Genomic DNA, 22573 nt, shown 5'->3' on the forward strand with positions numbered 1-22573 from the left:
GCCTCAGACCCGCCGTATCGAAACCAGCACCAACCAAACTAAAGAACTCTTCGCCATTGTCAGAGAGTTCACAAGCCCAACAGCCACAGAAAACACGACCCCCCTCACAGGAACAGTGTGACTCCCTCACCGACCACTTCCACAACATGATAGCAACCATTTTAAGAAATTTCAATCCCCAACCATCCAACCTTCTCTGCCACCCTTCTACCACCACCACCACCACCAACCACCCAATCACAGCATGGAAACACTCAACATACAAACAACTAACACCCGATGAACGCCAACAACTCAGGAGAACCAAACAATCCATGCCCCCATCGATTTCAACCTCTGAAGCAACTAGATAAGTCACCAGCTTACCACCATCCTCAAGCCTCAATAACAACAGCCACTTTTCCAGACACATGGAAACATGCAGAGGTCAGACCCTTCCTCAAGAAACCATCAGCAGACACCAGAGAGCTCCAGTACTACCATCCCATCACCCTCCTCCAATTCCCCGCCAAGATCCTGGAGAAGGTCATCAACCTCCAACTAACAGATCACCGGAAAAGAAACAAACTACTAGACTCATTCCAATCAGGTTTCAAAGCCAACCATAGCACTGAAACGGCCCTGATCACAGCAAAAGAAGACACCCGAGCCCTACTTGTCAGAGGAGATTCAGCTGCCCTCATCCTCCTGGATCTCTCCACAGCTTTTGACACTGTGTCCCACCACACAATCATTGGTAGACTATGCCAGATAGGAATCCCAGACAATGTGCTTAAATTGATGGCATCCTTTCTTACGGGTTGCACTCAGAGAGTCCGCCTCCCGCCCTTCACCTCGCAGCCCAAACACACCATCTGCGGAGTAACCCAAGGCTTATCCCTCAGTTCCACTCACAACATCTACATGACACCACTCGCAGATATCGTCAGATAACGCAACATCAACATCATCTCCTATGCCGATGACACTCAGCTCGTCCTCTCACTCTCAGCGAACCCCACCCTGACGGAGACCAACTTTCACAACTGCATTAAAAGTATCGGACAATGGATGAAGGACAATGGCCTGAAACTCAACACCAATTACACAGAGGTCCTAACCTTTGGCAAACAAATCACCCTCTGGAACAACTCCAGGTGGCCAGCAGAGCTCAGACCTACGCCCACGCAGAGACCACACCCGCAACCTCAGCATCATCCAGGAAAGTGAACTCTCCATGAAATGTCAGGCCAACGCTGTTGCATCAGCCTGCTTCCACACTAACCGCACGCTCTGCAAAATCCTCAACTGGCTCCCCATCAACACAAGAAAGATGGTGACGCAGGCCCTCGTCACCAGCCGGCTCGACTATGGCAACACACTCTATGCCGGCACATCCACCAAACTCATGCAGAGACTCTAGACAATCCTGAATGCAGTAGCCAGAATGAGCCTCAACCTATCCAAGAGGACACACATCACCAAGCACCTGAAGGACCTCAACTGGCTCCCTTTCCACAAGAGATGCAAGTTCAAATTCCTGACTCACGCATACAAAGCCCTCCATTTCCAGGCACCAGACTACATGAACCACTGCTTGACCTTCCACCAACTCGCCAGAAACCTTGGTGCACCTCGTCCTCGCTCAGACACCACGTATTTCGCAGCAGCTGCTCTGGAGGACAATATTCTCCCACCTTGCTCTAAAAGCCTGGAACCTCCCCCCCTCCACCTCTGTACTTCACTCTTGTTAAACCACTTCAGGAAGGGACTCAAGACCTGGCTCTTCAACCGACACCTGCATCGCAGCGCCTGGATACCCCTCGAGGTGATTAGCCACGCTATATAAATACTGCTTGATTGATTGGTGAGCAAATCTCTTGATACAAGGGTCCTCGTGGGCAGGGAATGACATGATCAGAATGTGTTGATGAATATTAAATAAGAAATGCTGTGGTTTATTCTGGAATTGTAAGCACTCTGGTATAGTAGGATTGATGGAATGAAAAGGAAACTATCTTCTTCAAACAGATGCCTTAAAGCCATGTAGTATGTTGACGATCTAATATTTAAAAGGATTTTCAAATCCACTTTTGCGCCCAAATGTCAGAAAATGGTTCAATTTCAAGTTTTGTCCTATTGCAATATATGCTGATTATGTAATAATATTTGTCACTTTCTTTTACATAAAGTTCTGCCTTGATAAAATCTCTGGTAGTTATACTTTAGTAAAAAGAATAGAGGCATGTGACTTTTTAATACGCATTGTAAACCATATAGTATTTACCAAATTAAATGTTTAATGTGATGGCATGGTCTATATAACTCCACCATACTTATCTTGTCAGATGTTATGTAAAATATGCCTGCTTTAGCGGTGCTTAAACCCATTTCACACAAGATAGTGCCATGTTCCTTCCCATAGAAGTACAAACTGTTTGTAAATAAAATACTTTTTCGTAGCGAAAATAGCTGTGATGCAAAATTAATGCCATCATTTTCAGCAAAGGTATTATTTAGTTTTTTCCAAAACATTATTTTTCACCATCGTTTCTTCTGTTTATTTTCCTCATTGTCTGGAATATTGCATACATCTTCTCCACCAGAGGTAAACAAAATGAAGCAAACACAAGGAGATGATGGACGGAGCACTGAAACTTTTCAGACACTCACCCCAGTCACAGATCTGGGTTGAATCCATCATCGTTCTTGAGCTCAGTTTTCCACCCCAGTTCAGACACAGCTATATGCAAGTCAGTCTTGTAAACAATATGAAACCTTGTTGCAGATCAAGTGTTACTCATTTTTTTCGGGGAAAAACGCAGTTATCTTCGCTTGTCATTATGAGTATTAATGTTTTTATAGTGATAATTCAGGTTTTTACTCAAAACATAGGAAAGTCTGCCGTTAGTACGGTTTTACGAAAACGCAGAATAGGGATGGAATGTAACATACATATGAAGCAGGTAAACTCGAAACGTATCCAAAAGTTTTAGAAAGGGTATACAGTCATGAAGTTTTGGTTGAATACTTTATTTCGATAAAAATAAAATTTATCATAAAAGTACATACAGTTTCATTGTTAAAAGGAATATAAAAACTTTAAAAAAGAGAAGTCCTTTCTACAGTAAATGGAGACAATATACAGTTAAAGATAAGTAAAATGAAGTCCTAAGACAGAGAACCGTTGATATTCTAATGCTTTATAATACACAGTTTCCTACTCCGTTCTCGATTTTATCAGTCTTAAACATATCTGCCAGGCCTTTCCCAGAAACTTGGCGACTCCGCAAAAGACCATCATAGATGTTGTGTCCGTTACCAATATACGGAGTGCCGTCGCATAGTGCCTGACTCCCAGTTCTCTGCATACTGGCTTTAACCACCTTCTTCTGGGTCCACTATATGCTCTAAGGGCAAATAAGAAGTGTGCTAGGGACTCAGTAGGGTTTGCACATCCAGGGCAGCTAGAGTGGTTAGATAGAGAGGAATTACAACGCCTAGTAAATGTGTTTAATGGAAGTGTTCCATATCTAAATTTAAAAAAAACAAAGTTCTGTCTCTAGGTGCTTTAATAACATCGAGAAAGGGTTCCAACTTCCTCACCGGCTTGTACTCTAGGAACTGATCAGTTAAAACCCCCCAATTTGATTTTTCAAGCTCCCTGGCTTGAACCCATTCCCAATATATTTTCTTAATGGATTCTTTCGGGGGTGGCGATTGGGACAACCATGTTTCACTTAGCCCCAAGTTGGTGATCAAGTCCCTCAAGTTGTCCAGCCATACAATCTTAGTCGTCCTGTTCAGGGTAATAGGTTCGTCTAGAACTGCAGCATAGTGTACCAACTCCGGTGTCCTTCTCAGTCGCACCCAATATAGTAATGGTCGGAGGGTGACGATGTCTTTAATTGCACGACGGCCCACGTCCTGAAGTAGTGGTTTCAAAGGGGTAGAGACTGGGAGACCTACCAGGTCTCTTAAAAACTTGTTTTCAATTTTCGTTAGTTCTAGGATATTGTCAAAGCCCCATAGTTCTGACCCATATGTTGTTGCAGCCAATGCTTTCCCTTTGTAGATGACAAGGGCAGGGGCGATGGGCCTACTTGCGGAGGCTCGGTGTCCTCTGGAAATTGCTCACGTAACCCTTTTCAGATTCAGGAGCATTTTTGCTAGGTGGGAGTCCCACTTCATTCTCCGGTTCACCCTTACTCCCAAATAATCAAATGCATCAACCTCCTCCAGTGAACATCCATTAAGTGCCACATTGATCTTCCTAGATCTCTTTGTTTGGGACAATACCATTAGTTTAGTTTTTGTGGTATTGATTGTTAATCCACGTTCCATACAGAAAGTATCAAACCTGTTCAAAAGTTTTTGGAGACCAGAGGGGTTTTAGACATGAGGAGGGTGCGTCCGCGAAAAGGATGGTTGGTATTTTTTCACCTGCCAGGGTGGGAGCTTACGCAGGGTCCTCCCTCAAATGGCCTACCACCCCATTTATAAAGAGGGAGAACAAGGTGGGAGCCATCACACAACCCTGGCGGACCCCCCTGTTCACTGGTATTTTGTCAGTTAATTGACCCTCACTCCCACATCTAATCCTTGCATAGGTGCCATTGTGCAATCTTTTTACCAACTCGAGGAGGTAGCTTGGGAAGCCCATATCCTGAAGTACCTGCCATAATTTAATGAGTGGGACAAGGTCGAAGGCGGTTTTCAGGTCTATAAACGCAAGATATAATGACCCTTTGCCAACAGAAACAGTCTTCCAATAAATTGCAGTGAATCGGAAGACTTGGTCTATTGTGCCAACCTTCTGTCTATAACCCGCTTGTAGGTGTGTTAGGATGTCACCTTCCTCTAACCATGTCACCATTCTGGATAGGAGGACCCTGCCAACCACCTTCTGAATTACATCAATCAAACTGATTGGTCTATAGTTGGCAGGGTCCTCTCTAGCCCCTTTTTATATATCGTGACCACTTCTGCTCCTTTCCACGACTCAGGGACTGGATAGCCCTGGGTCAGGAGATTCATTAACGGGAGAATAAGATTAGCCCATAGGGTCGGGTCATGTAATAGAAGATCGCCAGGTAAGCCATCCGGGCCAGCAGCCTTTCCCGGGGCTATATTTTTGATAGCTGCTTGGACCTCAAGAAAAGTGAAGGGATCAGCTGGTTCAGTATTCAAGTTGGTTAGCTCGGAATCTAAATGTGGGACTGGCAGTTGTACGGAGTCAGCCTCACAAGAGTAAAGATTCAGGAAATGGGAGTGCCATTGCTGTTCAGTTATATGATGTAGGACATAATCCACTCCCCTTCCTGATGATTTATTTATTAGGTCCCAAAAAATAGTTGAGTCCTTTAGGGAGGCGGCCCTCCTATGTTCCTGCCAGTGGTCTTCCTCCCATGTGCGTTTTGCCAATTCTACTGTTTTTTTTGTATTCTTTTCTAGCTACCCTTAGAGCTACTGGGTCCTTTTTTCGAATCGCTAGTGAAATGGCTTTTCTCTTTTTCCTGCAGTCTAGTGTAAACCAAGGATTACCATTTTTAGATGTATTGTTTTTCCGTCTGCTCGGTCCTGTGGTCTTAAAGTAAGAGCCCATACTTTCTATGAAATCACTATAAATATTACCCAGGTCAGGACTAGGGGTATCACCCTGTAAGATATTCAGCATACTAAATTCCAAACCCTTAGATGCCACTAAATGGCCTAAACTTTCCAGAGTTTTCTCATGGGATGCCACCTTGTGCCATTTTAGCCTTCTATTACAGTTAGATGGGACTACTTCTTTAGTGTGTAGGAAGTTACTTAGACTTTTCCTTTTTAGATCCCATTTAAGTCCTGCAGAGAGCGGATTATGGTCGCTGTTCGGCATCTGCTTAACATCCATATCGACAACATTCCCCCATAATCTTGTATCCAAGAGGATGTAATCAATACGAGATTGGCCATTAGGGCTATTAAAGGTCATGGCCCCATTAGAGTCTGAAATTGTTCTACCATTTAAAGCACGTAAATTACGTTCCAATGTCAGGGCATTGATCTGCAATGCCCTAACCGACCATCTCTTAATAGGTCTTAAGTTCAATGGGGGGATAGACTGTTTAATATCCTCCTCAGTAACCCCCAGTAGATCATCCTCCGTTAAGGGTTTATACATGCAGTTAAGGTCTCCTCCCAAAATGATTTTAGATCTGGGGGGGGGGTACCCTCTAGAGCCATTTCCAATAGAGATATTGTTTCCGATTTTTTACAGGCTGGCGCTCCTCTAGCATAAACGTTAAACAAATCTACTCTGTTACCCTTTAGTGGGCCCCTAAAAGATAGATGTAAGATATCTTCTGAATTTGAATTATGACAGGTAATATCCAAATTCAGTGTTACCTTGACCCATATGATGAGACCTCCTGATGGACGGCCTCTGCCTTGGCTAACAGCAGGGACAAAGAAAGTGGAGTAGCCTGATTTATACAAGGGTGTCGTACTCCAGGTCTCCTGGAACATGCAGACCTCATGTTTCTCACTAAAATCATTCCATTCTGGTATTGCCAGGTTTTTTTTAAGGCCTGCAATGTTCCAGGAGAGGATACGAATTGTATCTAAAGTGTCCCCCACTTCCATGTTATTTCCAATTCTGTTTTGCTTTGGGAGGACTGTGCTGTAAGGACTGAGGGGTTCATTCACTGTAGTAGATATATTTCCCACAGTGCCCATATTAAGGCTACTTTCCAGATCGATACTAGAATTACCTTTATGTAGTCAATCTATTCTATTTAAATCTGAAAAATCATCCTCTTTGGTAATTGACCACCAAGGGGAAGATCTAATCTGGATATTAGAGTGTTTCGGGGGGGCAGGTTCGAAACTCTAACGCCACTAGATTTTCTGCCAGTGATTTATTACAAAGTTGGATTTCAATGCAGTCAGTGTGGGAGCTGGACAGGGACAGTCTCTTAATACTAATTATATCCTCCCTGATGATGGATCTACAGCCCCTCACGTGTCTTATCCAGTGGGTCGCTTTGTTGAGGATGGATTCTCTTATTTCATACCCCGAGTTCAGATTTAGTTTAGGAACCCCTGTCATATAGACTGTTGTATCTGGATTCCTTATAGCACTTAATTGAGACGTTGTGTTTTGGCCTGTCTTAAAATTCCCAAGTCTTCCCAGCCTTATACCCTTGAAGGGAGATACCTGATTATTTAAGGTCTTATTTCCTAATGCAATACCCCTTGGCATCGTAATTTCAGCATATGACATAGTGCTACGACTATGCTGCGCCATGAGGTTTTGATGAAAGCAATAAAACAGGACTAAAAAGAGACGGAGATATAAATCATTCACTTTTGAAGGGACTAGAGAAACAATGGAAATTAAAAAAACTGGTTACTCTTTATTTAGAGCCTGGTACAATAATAAGCTCTTGTGTAGTATAAAATAGATTAAAAAACATTGGAACATCATGGAAAATAATATTGTGTTACAGCAATTTAGTAGTTAAACAATTTTTTCGGTTGCCATGAAAAGAAATCATGACGAACAAAATTCCTGGAGCGAATATTAAAATCATTTTCATAAATAAACAACTGGAAACATTTCTGTGCCTTCATTGTTATAATTGTAAGAATGTTAATAAAGATTCTTGGCTTACACATTAACAGGCAAAAAAGAAGTTTTTAACACAATGCAACCTGTGATAAAGACAAAGTGGTATATGTATTGAAATGTTGTAGTGGAATTTTATTGGCATTTAAGAACATTGATTATAAAATAGTTATAATAAAGTTAATCACTAACATGAAAAAACAGAGAGACTCTTATTTATCTCAGTTTAAAACCATAATATAGGAATAAGCAGCGGAGCGTTTATGTGACTTACCAAATTAAATAAAATAAAATAGAAAGGTACTATTTTTTACCTTTCAGAGAACACCTTTCAGAGAACTTACAATGGAAGAAAACTATAGGTTGGCATGTTGGCTGGCATTTGCAATGCAATACGTCTTGCATTAGGAAAGTTTGAGCTATTGGTATGGTAAATTACAAATTTTTTATTTATGTGTTGGTTTTGAAAATAGCTAAATTAATAGCTTTGTCATTTACAATGCCAATAGTTTTGACTTTTGCTAATGTGACGCCTGTAGCATTTGTAATGCAATATTTGTTGTATTTACGTGACTTAGATGTATTGATATTACAAATAACAATGGCTTTTAATTTTTTTAAATAATTAATACTTAAAAGTTATTGTAATTTATAATGGCAATAGCTTAAACTTTTGTAAATAACTTTTGTAAAGATTATGTTCAGTGTATTTTATTGTGACGAAAATCCAAGAACAGAAGTGAAATATAAACATCTTTTTTTGACATTTGTAATAAAGTTTGAAACATTGAGAGGACATATTTGAACCGGTTGTTGTTGAATGGTTGCACAGATTGATGCTGTGGTGGCGCTGAGTAATGTTGTGGTGGCGACGAGTGATGCTGTGGCGTTCAGTGATACTGTGGTAGCGCATAGTGATGTTGTGGTGCCCCTGAGTGGTGATGCTGTGGTATGTGTTAGATTGACAGAGTGAGTGCGATAGATAGAGAGAGGGCGATAGATAGATAAAATGAGTGCGATATATAGATAGATAGACAGATAGATAGATAGAGTGAGGGCGATAGACAGATAGAGTGAGGGCGATAGACAAATAGATAGCTAGAGTGAGGGCGATAGATGGATAGAGGGCGATAGATGCATAGAGGGCGATAGATGGATTGAGTATGGTCGATTTATAGATAGAAAGATAGAGTGAGGGAGAGAGATAGATAGAGTGAGGGCGACAGAGTGAGGGCGAAAGATAGATAGAGAGAGGGCGATAGATAGAGAGTGAGGGCATTAGATAGAGAGAGTGAGGGCATTAGATAGAGAGAGTGAGGGCGATAGAGAGAGTGAGGGCGATAGATGGATAGATAGATAGAGTGAGGGCGATACAGGGCGATAGATAGAGTATGGGCGATATATAGATAGAAAGATAGAGTGAGGGAGATAGAGTGAGGGCGATAGAGCGAGTGAGGGCGATAGAGAGAGTGAGGGCGATAGAGAGAGTGAGGGCGATAGACAGATAGAGTGTGAGCGCAATAGAAAGAGAGAGTGAGGGCGATAGATAGAGAGAGTGAGGGCGATAGATAGAGAGATAGATAGATAGATGGATAGATAGATAGATAAATAGATAGATGGATAGATAGATAAATAGATCGATGGATAGAGGGCGACAGTAAACATCCCGTATTCGAGGAATTTACTGTGTGCAGTTTTATTTTGATTCAACCTTTCAATGAGTCACCTGGAGCACCTGTGTTATGCTACTAATATAAATGAATTTGCAGATGTTAATCACTGTAACCAAACAAAAGGAGGCGGGCATGTGGCCTCTGGCTTTAAAGGCACAAAACCGGAGTTCAGATCTTAGTTCCTGCACATAGGCAAAGCGTCTTATCTGACAGTTTTGTGCTTTCTGAGCGGGCGGGCACAGTGAGTGCTGAGATGCCGGACTACCAGTGTGCTCATTGTTTTGACTGCCTCCTTACAGTTTTTTTTCTATACAGCCATGAAGAGAAGGCACCTCAGCAAGTTAACTACACCACATATTTCTGCGTGCAAAAAGAAGTATCTGGGGTCTGATTCCAGTCAGGGCGAGTTAGAAGTTTATCCTTTTTTGACCAACAAAGTCAGTTTGAAATGGACAGTAAAATAAATAAAACACACTGCACGCCTTCTGCTGTGGGCTCAGAGACGAGAATGGGCAGTGAAGGAAGGCCCGGCAGAAGAGCTGTTATGTCTGATGCTTGTGGATGTCGGACGCTTGTGGATGCCCGACGCTTGTGGATGCCCGACGCTTGTGGATGCCCGACGCTTGTGGATGCCCGACGCTTGTGGATGCCCGACGCTTGTGGATGCCCGACGCTTGTGGATGCCCGACGCTTGTGGATGCCTGACGCTTGTGGATGTCTGACGCTTGTGGATGTCTGTCTGACGCTTGTGGATGTCTGTCTGACGCTTGTGGATGTCTGTCTGACGCTTGTGGATGTCTGACACTTGTGGATGTCTGACGCTTGTGGATGTCTGACGCTTGTGGATGTCTGACGCTTGTGGATGTCTGACGCTTGTGGATGTCTGACGCTTGTGGATGTCTGATGTTTGTGAATGCTTGAAGCTTGTGCATGCCTGACGCTTGTGCATCCCTTACGCTTGTGCATACCAGACGCTTGTGCATCCCTTACGCTTGTGCATACCAGACGCTTGTGGATGCCTGACGCTTGTGGATGCCTGATGCCTTTGGATGGCTGACTCTTGTGGATGGCTGACTCTTGTGGATGGCTGACTCTTGTGGATGGCTGACTCTTGTGGATGGCTGACTCTTGTGGATGGCTGACTCTTGTGGATGGCTGACTCTTGTGGATGGCTGACTCTTGTGGATGGCTGATGCCTGATGATTGTGGATGTCTGACGCTTGTGGATGCCTGACGCTTGTGGATGCCTGATGCCTGACGCTTGTGGATGCCTGATGCCTTGTGGATGCCTGACGCTTGTGGATGCCTGAAGCTTGTGCATGCCAGACCCTTTTTGGATGCCTGACGCTTGTGGATGTCTGATGCTTGTGGATGCCTAGTCATTGGACACTACTATGCTGTGTTCCAGTAGCCCATGTTTAGTGAACTCTGTCATTATGTCATTATGCCACCTTTTACACTTCCTTTAGCTGAAAATAATGCAAAATCTTTGAAAGCTCGAAATTCATTAAGTTATAAAGGTTTCCTGCAAACAAATTAAATTGCAAAAGCTAAGAAGTGAGACATCTACCACCTTTGCCTCTGCTTCCCAGCAATGTTCCACAAGAGCAATTTCTACCACAGTAGTTTTAGGTCTGTAAACCGCAGTACAAGTACAAGTGCTGATCCTGGAACCTTACTCTTAGGGTAGTCTTTTCACTGTTCAGTTTGTCAATAAAATACAGTGCAGATAATGTTTCTGCCAAATATGGCGCAATTGGTTTTACGGTCGTCTTAGGCTACTTCCGAGCACAGGCTAGGGGGTACAGGAGAGTAATATGAATTGCTCAAACGTGGGACGTCAGTTAATTTAATGATCCAGAAAAATACAATGAACTTGTTAAAGCTGCAGAATATCTTAAGTGTTCAACAAAAAGTGCCTCATCCCAGGCCCAATCAGAAAGGCAGACACTGCTAACAAGGACTGGCAAAGACAATAGGTCTGCCTGTTTTATTTTACGCTATGTTTTAGTTTTGTGATACGTCTAGATACAACAGACAGCTCAAAGGAGCATTCAAATGCAGCGCAAGTGGCACGTTTGATGCACAAGATTTTAGTTAACAAGTTTTAAGCTATGTTCCAAATTACATAGCAGCAGCCTGTGGTGTGAGAGACAAATGTTGGGGTGAGGAGGGAGAGAGTGCACTGCAGAGGAAGAGCCTGAAGGTGGGAGGGCGGGGGAGATAGCGAAAGGGTGAGAGAAGAGGCATTGTACAGAGGGGGGCAGGGAGAGCATTCCTTTGAAGGGTGAAGCTCTCGGCATTTCTGTGGCAACAAACGGCAAGCGCGTGCACGGGCACATGCACTTGGCGTAATCCGCCTGGTTCAGCTTTCCTGTTTTACCTCTATATGTCTCGACGTCTGCAATGCCAGGGGCATTGGCAGAGGTCGAGACCTAAAAACAGCTACCTGTCCTCTTGCTTCTTTTATTACTTCAGCTCAGACATTTCAGTTCATATGTGCTGTTTACTCATTTCTGCTTGTATGTGTAATTTTATTACCTTTTATGTTTTTGTGGCTTGTCTGTATGAGTGATAGGCATAAGTGTATTTACATTTAAGATAGTCAAATGTAGATGTGTGAAGATTTGGTATTTTTTGTACATTTGAGTCTGCTGCGCTGTTGCTGTGGTGGGGAGCAGTTGTTGATGAGGGTTCCGGAGTTAAATAAATTTGTTTTACAATTTGGGTCTACCTGTGTAGTCTTTGCGTTCCCAACCGTCACTCTAAGCGGTTGAGGCTCACGGCTGTGCGTGGTAGCGGTCTTTGTAATCTAGACAGCTACCCGTGTCTAAAGAGCTCAATACATTTCGGACATCTTTTGTGTCTGTGTTGAGACGCCGAACAGGATGTACCTGTCAGAATGTTTGTGTTCCGACAGGATTATTCACTCGAAAGAAACTGACCCTTGCTGAGCTATTTCTGTGAGCCGGCGGAGAATTCAGTTGGCAGTACTTACATTGCGTTTTGATGCGCTTGGCTATTTGGGTATTTCATTGCGTTGAATAACTGTTGTTTTTTTGTGTCATTCAAAGTTAAATGAGCATTTTTGAAATTTTAATTCAAATGTAGGCATCTTAATAATAAGGGAATAATTTTTGGGTGCTCTTCAAAAATATTTCCAGTGTGTTCTTTACGATTTCTGGTTGGTTTGGATCTAAAGTGGGCTTTTAGTAGAAACTTAGGAATTTGTTCCTTGAGAATGGAGCAAGGTGAGGGATCACAGGATCTTTCTCTGGGGAAAAGGTTTAATAAGGCTACTGAAACGATTACATTAGATTTTCCAGAAAGAATGGAAAGGAAATTATAAATGCTGGTGTTAAAGACCCCTAGCATTGAAGAAGAGCATTTCTGTTCTGCTACTGTGGCAAAGGCTGCCCATAACTCTGGAAGCAAAGTGGCAGAGGCTGCCCATAAGTCTGAGATCCTGCAAGGACAGGCTTTTAGACGTCGTGGGTCCACTTACAAAGATTTATGGCATGACTGAGGACACTTATGTGTTAAAGAATTGTGTTGATGCAGATGACCTAGGTCAGTGGATTCAGAGGCCAATTTTCCATTAGGCAATGGCAATGCTGCATTATCCAATGAAAGACAAAAAGCATTCTATTAAAAATAGATCCTAAACTGGTGGACCTAGCTGGTAACAAAGAGGGCCCCTCTGCTACTGGTCTACTGTTTGGCTATGCCTCTGTTAAGGGTCTTTCTAGATATGTGGGTGCTTTTAGCTCACTTCAGAAATCTCAGAAAGAGATTAAGAAAATGTTTCAGGAGTGTGTTTTGGGGATGGCCGGGAGAACAAGAAGTTGGTTCCCCGCCCGTGCCAAAGTATCACCAGATGCTCATTTCCTCCGGGACTCAGAAACTATCAGGGACAGCAGTCTTACCGTAGAGGCAGATTTTACACCAAGAGGCTGAGAGCTTGGGAAAGGTACACCTGTGGGGGCAGAAGGAACTGAGAACCAACAGGTAAGATCAGACCTTTTGGTTACCCTCTTAAAACTGGGAAGCAGACTTACCCAGTTTTACCAAAATTGGTTGCAGATTACAAAGTGTCCTTGGGTGCTAGAGACAGTTTGTTGATTTCGATAATAGTTTGTAGGAATACCGGTGCAAAATTGTTTGCTAAGGAGGATAGTATTCAGTGGGCCTCAGATGAGGTTGCTAGATCTGGAGATTCAGGAATTGATTGCAAAAGGAGCAGTTGTGATGGAAGACAATCAGGTGAATGGTTTCTTAAGCAATATATTCCTAGTGGAGAAAAGGGACAAAGGATTTTTTTTAGTTACAAATTTATGAGAACTAAATGATTGGGTAGTTTACCATCATTTCAAGATGGAGCGGATGCACTTGTTGGAGGAAGTGTTGCAGAAAGGGGACTGGTTGACTCTTTTCGATCTGAAAGATGCTTATCGGACTGTTCCGAGATGGGAGGATCATCAGAGAGAGTAGGTCTGCCTTTCGGTCTCTCGTCAGCACCCTGGTGCTTTACAAAAGACCTTTGGCCAGTAGCTGCTTATTTGAGAGAGACCGTGAGAGAGAGAGAGGGAGAGGAGTTTGGCTAATACTTTATTTGGGCAACATTTTAACTATGGACCAGGACAGGATGAAGGCAATTTCGCATCCAGGTCTAGCAGTGAGACTGTTGGGAGGATTTGGGCTTTGCGATAAACAAAACAAAGTTCGAATTAGTTCCAAGTCTGCAAACAGTTTCTTGGTTTTGTAGTAGACACAGTGAAAGAGGTTCTGAGGTTAACAAAGGAGATGCTGAAGAGGATACAGTAGGAGATAAAAAATACTCTAAAGATGAACAGTGTTTCTCTGAGAATGTTAGTCCGTATTGTAGGCCTTTTATCTTCTACTATTCAGGCAGTTTTCCTGAGGCACTTGCATTATCTGGCTTTACAGAAGATTGAAATCGAAGCACTTAAACATTCTCTGAGTACTTCAATGAATCCCTTGTCTTTCAAAGGAAGCAAGGCAGGAGTTGACTTGCTGGTTGAGGAATATGGAAGCTTGTAGTGGGCACGTAATTTTTGGAGAGAATGCAGATTTGGTTGTGGAGTCTGATGCAAGCTTGGAAGGATAGAGTGTAAGTTGTGGATTGCTAATAACTGGTGGTAGATGGATGGAGCAGGAAAATGATTTGCATATAAATTATTTGGAGCTATTAGTAGGTTATTTTGCAATCAGGTGCTTTGTAGATCAGACTGCCAAGTGTTCAGTAGTTTTGAGAATGGACAATGTATCGCCAGTGAGATATGTGAACTAGCTGGGAGGTCCTCGTTCAAAGGGACGGGCAGATTTCGCAAAGAGTTTTGGGGGTATTGTATGGAAAGGGGCCTGAATGTTCAGGCGGAGCACATTCTAGGGTTATCAAATTCGGTGGCGGATTGGTTTTCAAGGAATTTTCACAATTCCCGCAACTGGATGTTAGAAAGAAGTATGTTAAGAGGTTTGAACCGTTTTTGGGGTCCTTTTCAAGTAGATCTTTTTGCAAATACACTCGATGCTCAGGTGGAGAGGTTTTACAGTTGGCATTCAGACCCGGAAGCAGCAGGGATAGATGCTTTTCTACAGGTTTGGAGAGGCCTTCATACTTATGCTTTTTCCACCTTTTGCCATGATCGGCAGAGTAACAGAGATGATTTGCAGATGGAAGGAGACAGTGGTGGTGGTCATTCCTTTTTGGAACTCTCAGGCATGGTTATCCAATCATGTTGGAAATGAGTGTAGGCTTTCTGGTGTTGTTACAGGTGTTCCCAGAGATTTTACAAGCTCATCAGAGGGAAGAACACAGTCTAGTATAGGCAGGTCAGCATCAGCTGGTGGCATGGAAACCACGGTGTAACCATGGCCCGCAAAGCCCCCGTGGTGTGGGGGGGGGGCCCAAGCTCCAGGTGGCCCCCTCAGGCCAGTACACTTACTGGGTCTGACTGGGAACAGTTAGTTTGATGCAGTAGTACACCGTGCATGCTGTGATGGCACTGCATGGTGGCATGCCATTAAAATGCCCTCTAAGGCTCAGTTTGCGTAACCTCATTCACTGCATGTGTTCACATTTGGTGGTTGCTGCGCTGCTGGCTGTGTGTTCTTCTCGATGTGGGCAGGGTGCGTTAGTCATGCACAGTGTAAACTGCACATGCAACGGCGTCAGCAGTCTGTGCCTGCCACCGAATATGCAAGGTTGGGCGAGTACTGCAACATCCAGCTGAAAAGTCGCTGTATATATCACCCTGTGTTAAATGCTACACCCACTGAATGTGCAGGTATATGCAAGTGTACTTTGAGTAGGGTGGTTTATTATTACACTGTGAGGGCATGCATGTGCTACCTATGTGTACAGTACACTGTGCGATTTTGTATTTCCGAGAGGAGTTGCATTTCTACTATGCGAGCAAGCTCTTCAGGGGTGAGGCGAGGGGACACTCTGGTATCTAATCCTGGACTCTAGTGCTGAGCGATGGTGAGCGACACCCTTCTTGGGCAGGAGGAAACCCAATGAGCTGGATTGGCTCTAGAGACCCCCATATCACGCTGCATTACACAGACTAAAGTCAGAGGACCCTCCAAGGTCTTCCTCAGAACCGAGCATTCCTTGTGAATTAAGACACAAGGGAGCGCCGTGCCAAAAGAGTGAATCCTTCCAGCTAGGGCTATCTTGTTAAAAGTTCTCACACGGGCCACTGTGTTTGCTATTTAAGAAAATTCCAAACCAAATAAAACCAAATGCTACTGGCGAGTCCACGGTAAACTGCAAGGCACCAATTAGAATCTGACCTACTCCAATTTAGTGGCCATCTTTCTAAGGTTGGACGGTTCAGTAATACTAATCCTTGTTATGAACAGAGCTTAGAAACAGCAGGAGGGAAATCGAAATCTATAAATATAAAATATGGTATTAGTGCTGTAAAATTCCACCCGCATTCATTCAAATTTATCTTTCCCCTCTCTTCTCAGGGTTTAGGCATATTTATTTTGTGCTCTGACACAGTTAAAGTTGCAATTTCTATATTTTCACATGGTTGTAAATGTGCACACACACGTGCATGTGGGTGACTGTTGGGTTGTTGCAATACGCTCAAATTACGCTCAAATAAAAACATTCACTTTATTGTATAGACACGTGAGCAAATAAACATTTATTTAAAGAAATCTAATCTCTTTTTAAGTTCCCGTTGCTTCCAGTCTGCCTAGACATTGCTCTGATAGTCTTTTTTTTCAAAAATGAAAGGTCACTCAAAAGAAGTCATAGTTTTGGGATATTTTTAGATCCTAAAAGTAAATATAGACAAGGAAACACTTTGTTTCCAGTTTGTATTTCTATGTAAAAATCAGTATAAGAGGAAAAGTGGAAACGTTGGCTATAGTTACTAAATGTAATGTTAACTAGTGTATTGACTTCGGAAGAATGTAGTACAGAATTTGCCCTGCTGGGGTTTGAATTCATAGTTTGCAGGTCATGCCAGTGTCAACAGTGGGATAGTACCCTGATCACCTACTAGGGTTGGTTGCTACCCTATCAGAAGTTTTCTTTGGCTAATGCACCAGATTTTAGCCTCTATAATGACAAAATAGGTCATACAACAGTACAGAAAATGTCTAATGTCATCGCACCACGGGTACCCAGGAAAACAACTACTTGCATTAGCGTAGCAAGGATGCCTAGTGCCCTGGTGCAAGCAAGGAAAATGTCCCCTTTGACTGCTGTTTTGGTAGTAAATATAGCAATTATCAGGATTCAATGGCCCCCTAATTGCACTGCGCCTAGTGCCACTGCACCTGCTGCACAAATGGTAGCTACACCCTGGCTACTTGGTGAGGAACTACAAAGTATACGCACTGTGTAAGCAGCACCCAGGAGACCACGGACAGCAGCCACTGAGCATGCTCACTTTGTGCAGCAGAAGTGGAGCGCTGCCGACTTGGAGTAGAGCTGCTGGGTGCTTTCACTGTGTGAGCAACTCCCCAGCAGCAGTGGAGAGAAGCTGCTTGCACCACCCCATAGAGAGGAGAGATTCAATAGAATAATGACTAAATGGCACTACCTCTGCATGATGACCTGACTGTAAGATGATCACCACCCAAACTCTAACCAAATCTGGTGGGAGAAATCACACCCCTTTTTGGAGTGCTCCCCTGCTCATCTCTTCGGACTGAACTGCTGGTACTGTGACTCTACACATGGAGTAGTCCCAAGTGGTTGCTCAGTGAATGTGTTTTGAGTGTAAAATTGCATGAAAATGCACTGTATTGAGTTTGGCACCAACAGGCAGGCAGCGTGGTTGTTTTCTGTATTATAGAGCTGCAGAAAAGCCAGGCCTGATTTTCTTTACACAAACCGTCAGAGGCCTGTAGCCTAATCGTTCAAGGAAGAGGCCAACCTCACTTTCCAGAATGAATATGTGTGGTGGGCTACACACAGTGGAGCTTTAAAGACCAAGATGAGAAATATGGTTCAGGCCTGCTTTTATTTCTGGACTTAGGATAATGGGCCACCAAACTAATTTGGGAGTGAGCAGCATTATATCTGTGTGTTTGCAGGGGAGGGTGTAAATGAGCTTCACATGGAACATCTCTGTTAACTTTTGCAACATTTTAAAACCTTCGAACTGACCACTCACCTTATAGAGTTTTAGCTATAAATGAGAACCCTTCAGTAAACTGGGGAGTGGCTCGAGTGAAGGAACAAGAGTATGAACATCTCCACCACCCTGCAAGGTTTGCTATATCTGAGCATTTTTGAGGTGGAAGCTTCGGGTGTACACTGGCATACTTCACACGATGAAGTCTACTGCCATCCACACTCAGGAACAAACCTGAACATAGCCCCGAAGTAGAAGAAAAAAGTAAAGGTCACATGTATGTGCTATTATCCATCAGAATCAAAACTTTTGAAGGCTTTCCAGAGACAGAGCACAGCTGGAAGTACAAACACATCGGTAAGACAGCCATCCCACACAGGTACATGATGCAGAATGTTGAAGCAAAGGCAAGGGCATAATGCAATCATATCCTTCTGAGGCCCCCTTCCACTCCAAGGCCAATAAATACCTGTGCGATATGGGAGACTCAGGCGGGCCCCACCTTACATTCTGCAGGTGGGCCCAATGATTTTGCGTTACGCCACTGATGGAAACTTTCCGGAGAGTATGTTAAAAGCCAGGACTTTCACCTGAGGCTTCGAGACTCAGTGAAGAGTAACGGGCACCATGGACTAGCAAGGCATATAGATTGGCTTGAGGTAAATGGCTCAGCTGGTGTATTAAAATGGAACTCGATCCCGTTTCAGCTGATGTAGTACAATTTATAAATGTTTTGTCAAACTTATTTGCAAAGTGTCTGGCTTATAGGACAGTGAACATGTATAGATCTGCTATTGCAGTGGGTCATATTTTGGTGAATAGTTTTTCAGTGGGACAAGATGTTATGGTGAAAAGGTTGTAAAGGAGCATAATAATTGCTAAACCTCCAGGTACTAGATATATAGCCCTTTGAAATTACTAGGGTTTTGAGTTTTTTAGAATTATAGAGCTATAATGCTGATTTAAATCTGAGGGATTTGTCTTTGAAGTTGACAATGCTGTTGTGCTTGGTGTCTTTCTGTAAGATTTCGTATGCAAGTGCTTTGGAGGTATCTTTTAGATCTTTGACCCCAGAAGGAATATGTTTCTATGAGAGACAGAGAACTAAAACAAGTTATTCATCAATTTTGTATCCATATTTTGATGAGAGCCAAAAGTTATGTGTGGTTATGTCAAGGAATATGAGGGCAAGACGATGTTGTTAAGACTGGTGTGGAACAGTTATTTATTTCAGACACCCACATAAGGCTGTTTACTCACCAACTCTGGCTAGATGGGTGAAAGATGATACAGAGATAAGAAGAAAGAGGACAGGTTGTTGGATGGTTTAGTTATGTTTGGGATGTTTTAAGATTCTAAGTTCTAGAAGCTTTAAAGATGCTGCTGTATGGTGGTGGCGGCAATAAAGGTATTTACTGCATAATATTGGTCTCTGTGTCTTTAATAAAATCCAGATTTTCCGTCTACTATGGTTATGGAAAATCTATATTGTTCCTGGTGTGTGATGCCGAACTCTGAGTAGAGTACCAGACCAAGAGTAACCTGCAGCTTTAGAAAAGCGGCAAAGGGTGCTTTAGCAAGAATTCATCACAGGCATATACCGCACTCGTGATACTTTCTGTGGATCACCAAAAGTGGATAAAATATGAAAAAATGAGTGGAAACCAAAAGGGTCGGTAAGTCTTTGGCATATGCTGCTAAATTCCTACCATCCTGGAAGGTTTTACTTGCTAAAGCAGCAGTTCCTTTTGAAGATACTGTAAGACTTGAAGTTACCAAGAAGAGACAAAAGGAAAACTAACCTTTTAATACCCAAGATTTTGTAGTAATCTTTTTTCTGAGACTGTTTCAGTAGCTTCTGTGCTCGATCCAAACCCTCTTTGATCTCTTGGTCATCGTCATTGTTCTTCTGCGCAGTTTCATAGTCTCGAATTGCTAGCAGGAACAGACAACAAATGGAAAATAATAAGCAAACATGACAAAAAGATAAAATACACTTTGAATGCCATCAATCAGTGACCACTGTTACAAGTGTCATATGGATTTTGTGATCTAGTCAGAAATATAATTGTAGCGTTCAGGCTTTGCTACTAACTTTAAAAAGTACTTACAAAACCAGAACACCCAAAAATGAATATACACACAGATATAGCAAAAGAAGATGTTTTAGTGCAAAGTAACATGGTATTGCATAGTATTATAATTTTAAAAAACTGCACGTTTGTAACACCTTCTCGAACATTCTTTTGCACTTCTTGTGTTTCTGCAAGCATGTGTGATTGCTTCAAATAAACTATAACGCAAACATTCAAACAACCGTTGATCAACTTCGCTAAAGGAGTGATCAAAAAAACATGCTTTCGAGGACAACATCAAAATACAACACTTTAGATAACAAGATTTAACTAAAAGGAGAAAGTTACTTACCTTTGTTAAAGATCTTTCGGATGGATACTCTATCTACCTGCAGATTCCTCAAAAGTTGAACAAGCCCAGGTGTCAGACTGGATCTGGAAAACTCCAAAGCTTTGTGTTACCAATGGGGGACGGTGACTTTGTATCGACGTCGGAAAAATGTTGAGACATCACCAAAGCCATAGAGCACCCACTCCAGGTAACATCATCGGATATAATCAATTTTTTCCACCTTGAAAGAGACCAGACCGAGTTGCATCGAATAGAGAACGTGCAGCGTCAAATTCTAATTGGAACGTTATCAATCCTATTCCTGTAATTCGTAATTCCATTTATCAAATGGGGAGGAGAGTGGGATCAGTTAAGAATCAGCAGGTAGACAGAGTATCTACCAGAAAGATCCTTACCAACGGTTACTTTTTCTTCCAATGTATTCTTCCATCTACGGATTAATCACCAGTTGAATAGGTTCCTAAGCATTACCATTCCCAGAGGAGGGCTGATGGATGGTTAGAGGAGGAAATCTTGCAAAACAGACCTGGCAAAGTGCCCAACCCTATCCACCCTCGAGTCTAAGCAGTAATGTTTGGTGGAAGTGTGTAGAGACGCCCAGGTTGCTGCCTTGCAGATTTCCACAGCAGGCGGCCTCTTTTGAAGGCAGAATGGGGAGACGTGGAGTCTGGTGCAGTAAGCTTAGATTTCTTCAGGTGGCTATTTCTTGGCAACTGCATAACACATTTTGATGCAAAGGATGATCCAGCGTGATAATGTGCACTTCTGTGCCATCTTTCCTTTCCTACTGCCACAGAAACTGACAAAGAATTGGTCTATTCAGATGTCTCTAGTGCAGTCTAGATAAAAACTGCCCACCTACACTGCCTGTTTAGAGTCCAAATGATGCAGCTGTTCCTCCCCCTTTATGTGATAGTGGGGAGAAGTGTAGAAGGATGGGAGGGTAATTGAGTGGCCTAGGTGGAAAAGAGTAACCCCTTTTAGAAGGAAAGCTGCCCTGGTACACAACACTAGTTTGTCAGGAAAAAAAGTTTGTAAACTGTGGGTGGACCCTCAGGACTTGTGACTCACTAATCTGCCTTGCCAAAGTGATGGCCGCCAAAAAGACCTTCTTTATAGTTAACGACCCAAACTGACACCTGTGAAGGGGTTCGAGTGGAGATCCCATCAAAAACATTAAAACAAGATTTAGACCCCACTGGGGAACCCACAACAAAAGGAACCTGAGTGTACAGACTGGTCAACTCCTTTAGGAACCGCATCACAATATTGGAACATGAACAGGGAAGGTTGGAAAGGAGGAAAGAAAAGTCAATATAGCCAAATACCTTTTAACAGTGCTCACTGCACACCCTATCTGAGTTAGACAGTGCAACTGAAGGACTTTGGATAGTCAGGCTCGTAACAGGACTAACATGATCTCTGCATACCATGAAACAACATTGTTCCACCTCCCAGAATACACAGATTTTATGGGAGGAACATGAACTGACAGGATGGTGTTTGCCATCTCCAGTGGCAGCTGAATGTGGAGCAGCACATCGCCCAACTGGGAGAGCTCTACCTCAGATGGCAGCTGGGACTAAAGGACTACATACTACACTGTGCTCTGCCAATCTGGGGCAGTTGGAATTACATGGACCCAGTCTAAATGACTGTTTCTAAGAACTTGAGAAATGTTTGGTACAGAGAGGGTGGGAAATGTATAGTGCAGCGGAAAGTTTCATCTTAATTTAAACATGTCCCCCAAGGCTCTTCACAGTAGCCACTGAAGGATGGGTGTATGCATAGTGCAGCTGAAAGTTGTATCTTAACTGAAAAGATGGACACTGGATGGCGAAGAACTGCTGGCACTAAGCTTTTTTCTAAGAGGGGAACATGTCCACCTGAGGAACACCCCAATTGACGAAGATCAAGAAGACTCCACTTGTGATCAGCAAGATAATGCTGACTTGAGCTTTGGCTCTGGCATTCAGAGAACCTGCCAGGTTGTTTGCTTCAAACCATATTCCTTGGTGGTGTGACCAAGAAAACAGCCTCAATACATCTGGACACCGGATGGGATACCTTACTTCTGCTTGTTTCTTCACGTACCACATCCCAGTCGTACTGTATGTCAACCAACCTTGAATGGATGGGCGGATGGCCTTGAGTGACAGCCAAATCTCCCACAGATCTAGCAGATTGATATGAAGTAACGGCTCCTCTGGCGACTAGAGACACCTGATCTCTGGATCCCCAAGAAGTGCTCTCCGTCCTAG

The 22573-nt window shown here is 43.0% G+C and overlaps 1 protein-coding gene across 1 annotated transcript in view; it reads right to left on the reverse strand.

Annotated features, from left to right (window-relative positions):
* Positions 1-22573, reverse strand: part of DNAJC3 (DnaJ heat shock protein family (Hsp40) member C3) — a 251087-nt gene that overhangs the window by 14385 nt on the left and 214129 nt on the right. Inside the window, exon 10 of the mRNA XM_086934645.1 lies at positions 19688-19820. Within this exon, the coding sequence (XP_086790771.1) occupies positions 19688-19820 (133 nt within the window). The remainder of the gene's footprint in view (positions 1-19687; positions 19821-22573) is intronic.

This window comes from Lissotriton vulgaris, chromosome 8 (assembly GCF_964263255.1).
Source record: "Lissotriton vulgaris chromosome 8, aLisVul1.2, whole genome shotgun sequence".
NCBI classification, from domain to species: domain Eukaryota; kingdom Metazoa; phylum Chordata; class Amphibia; order Caudata; family Salamandridae; genus Lissotriton; species Lissotriton vulgaris.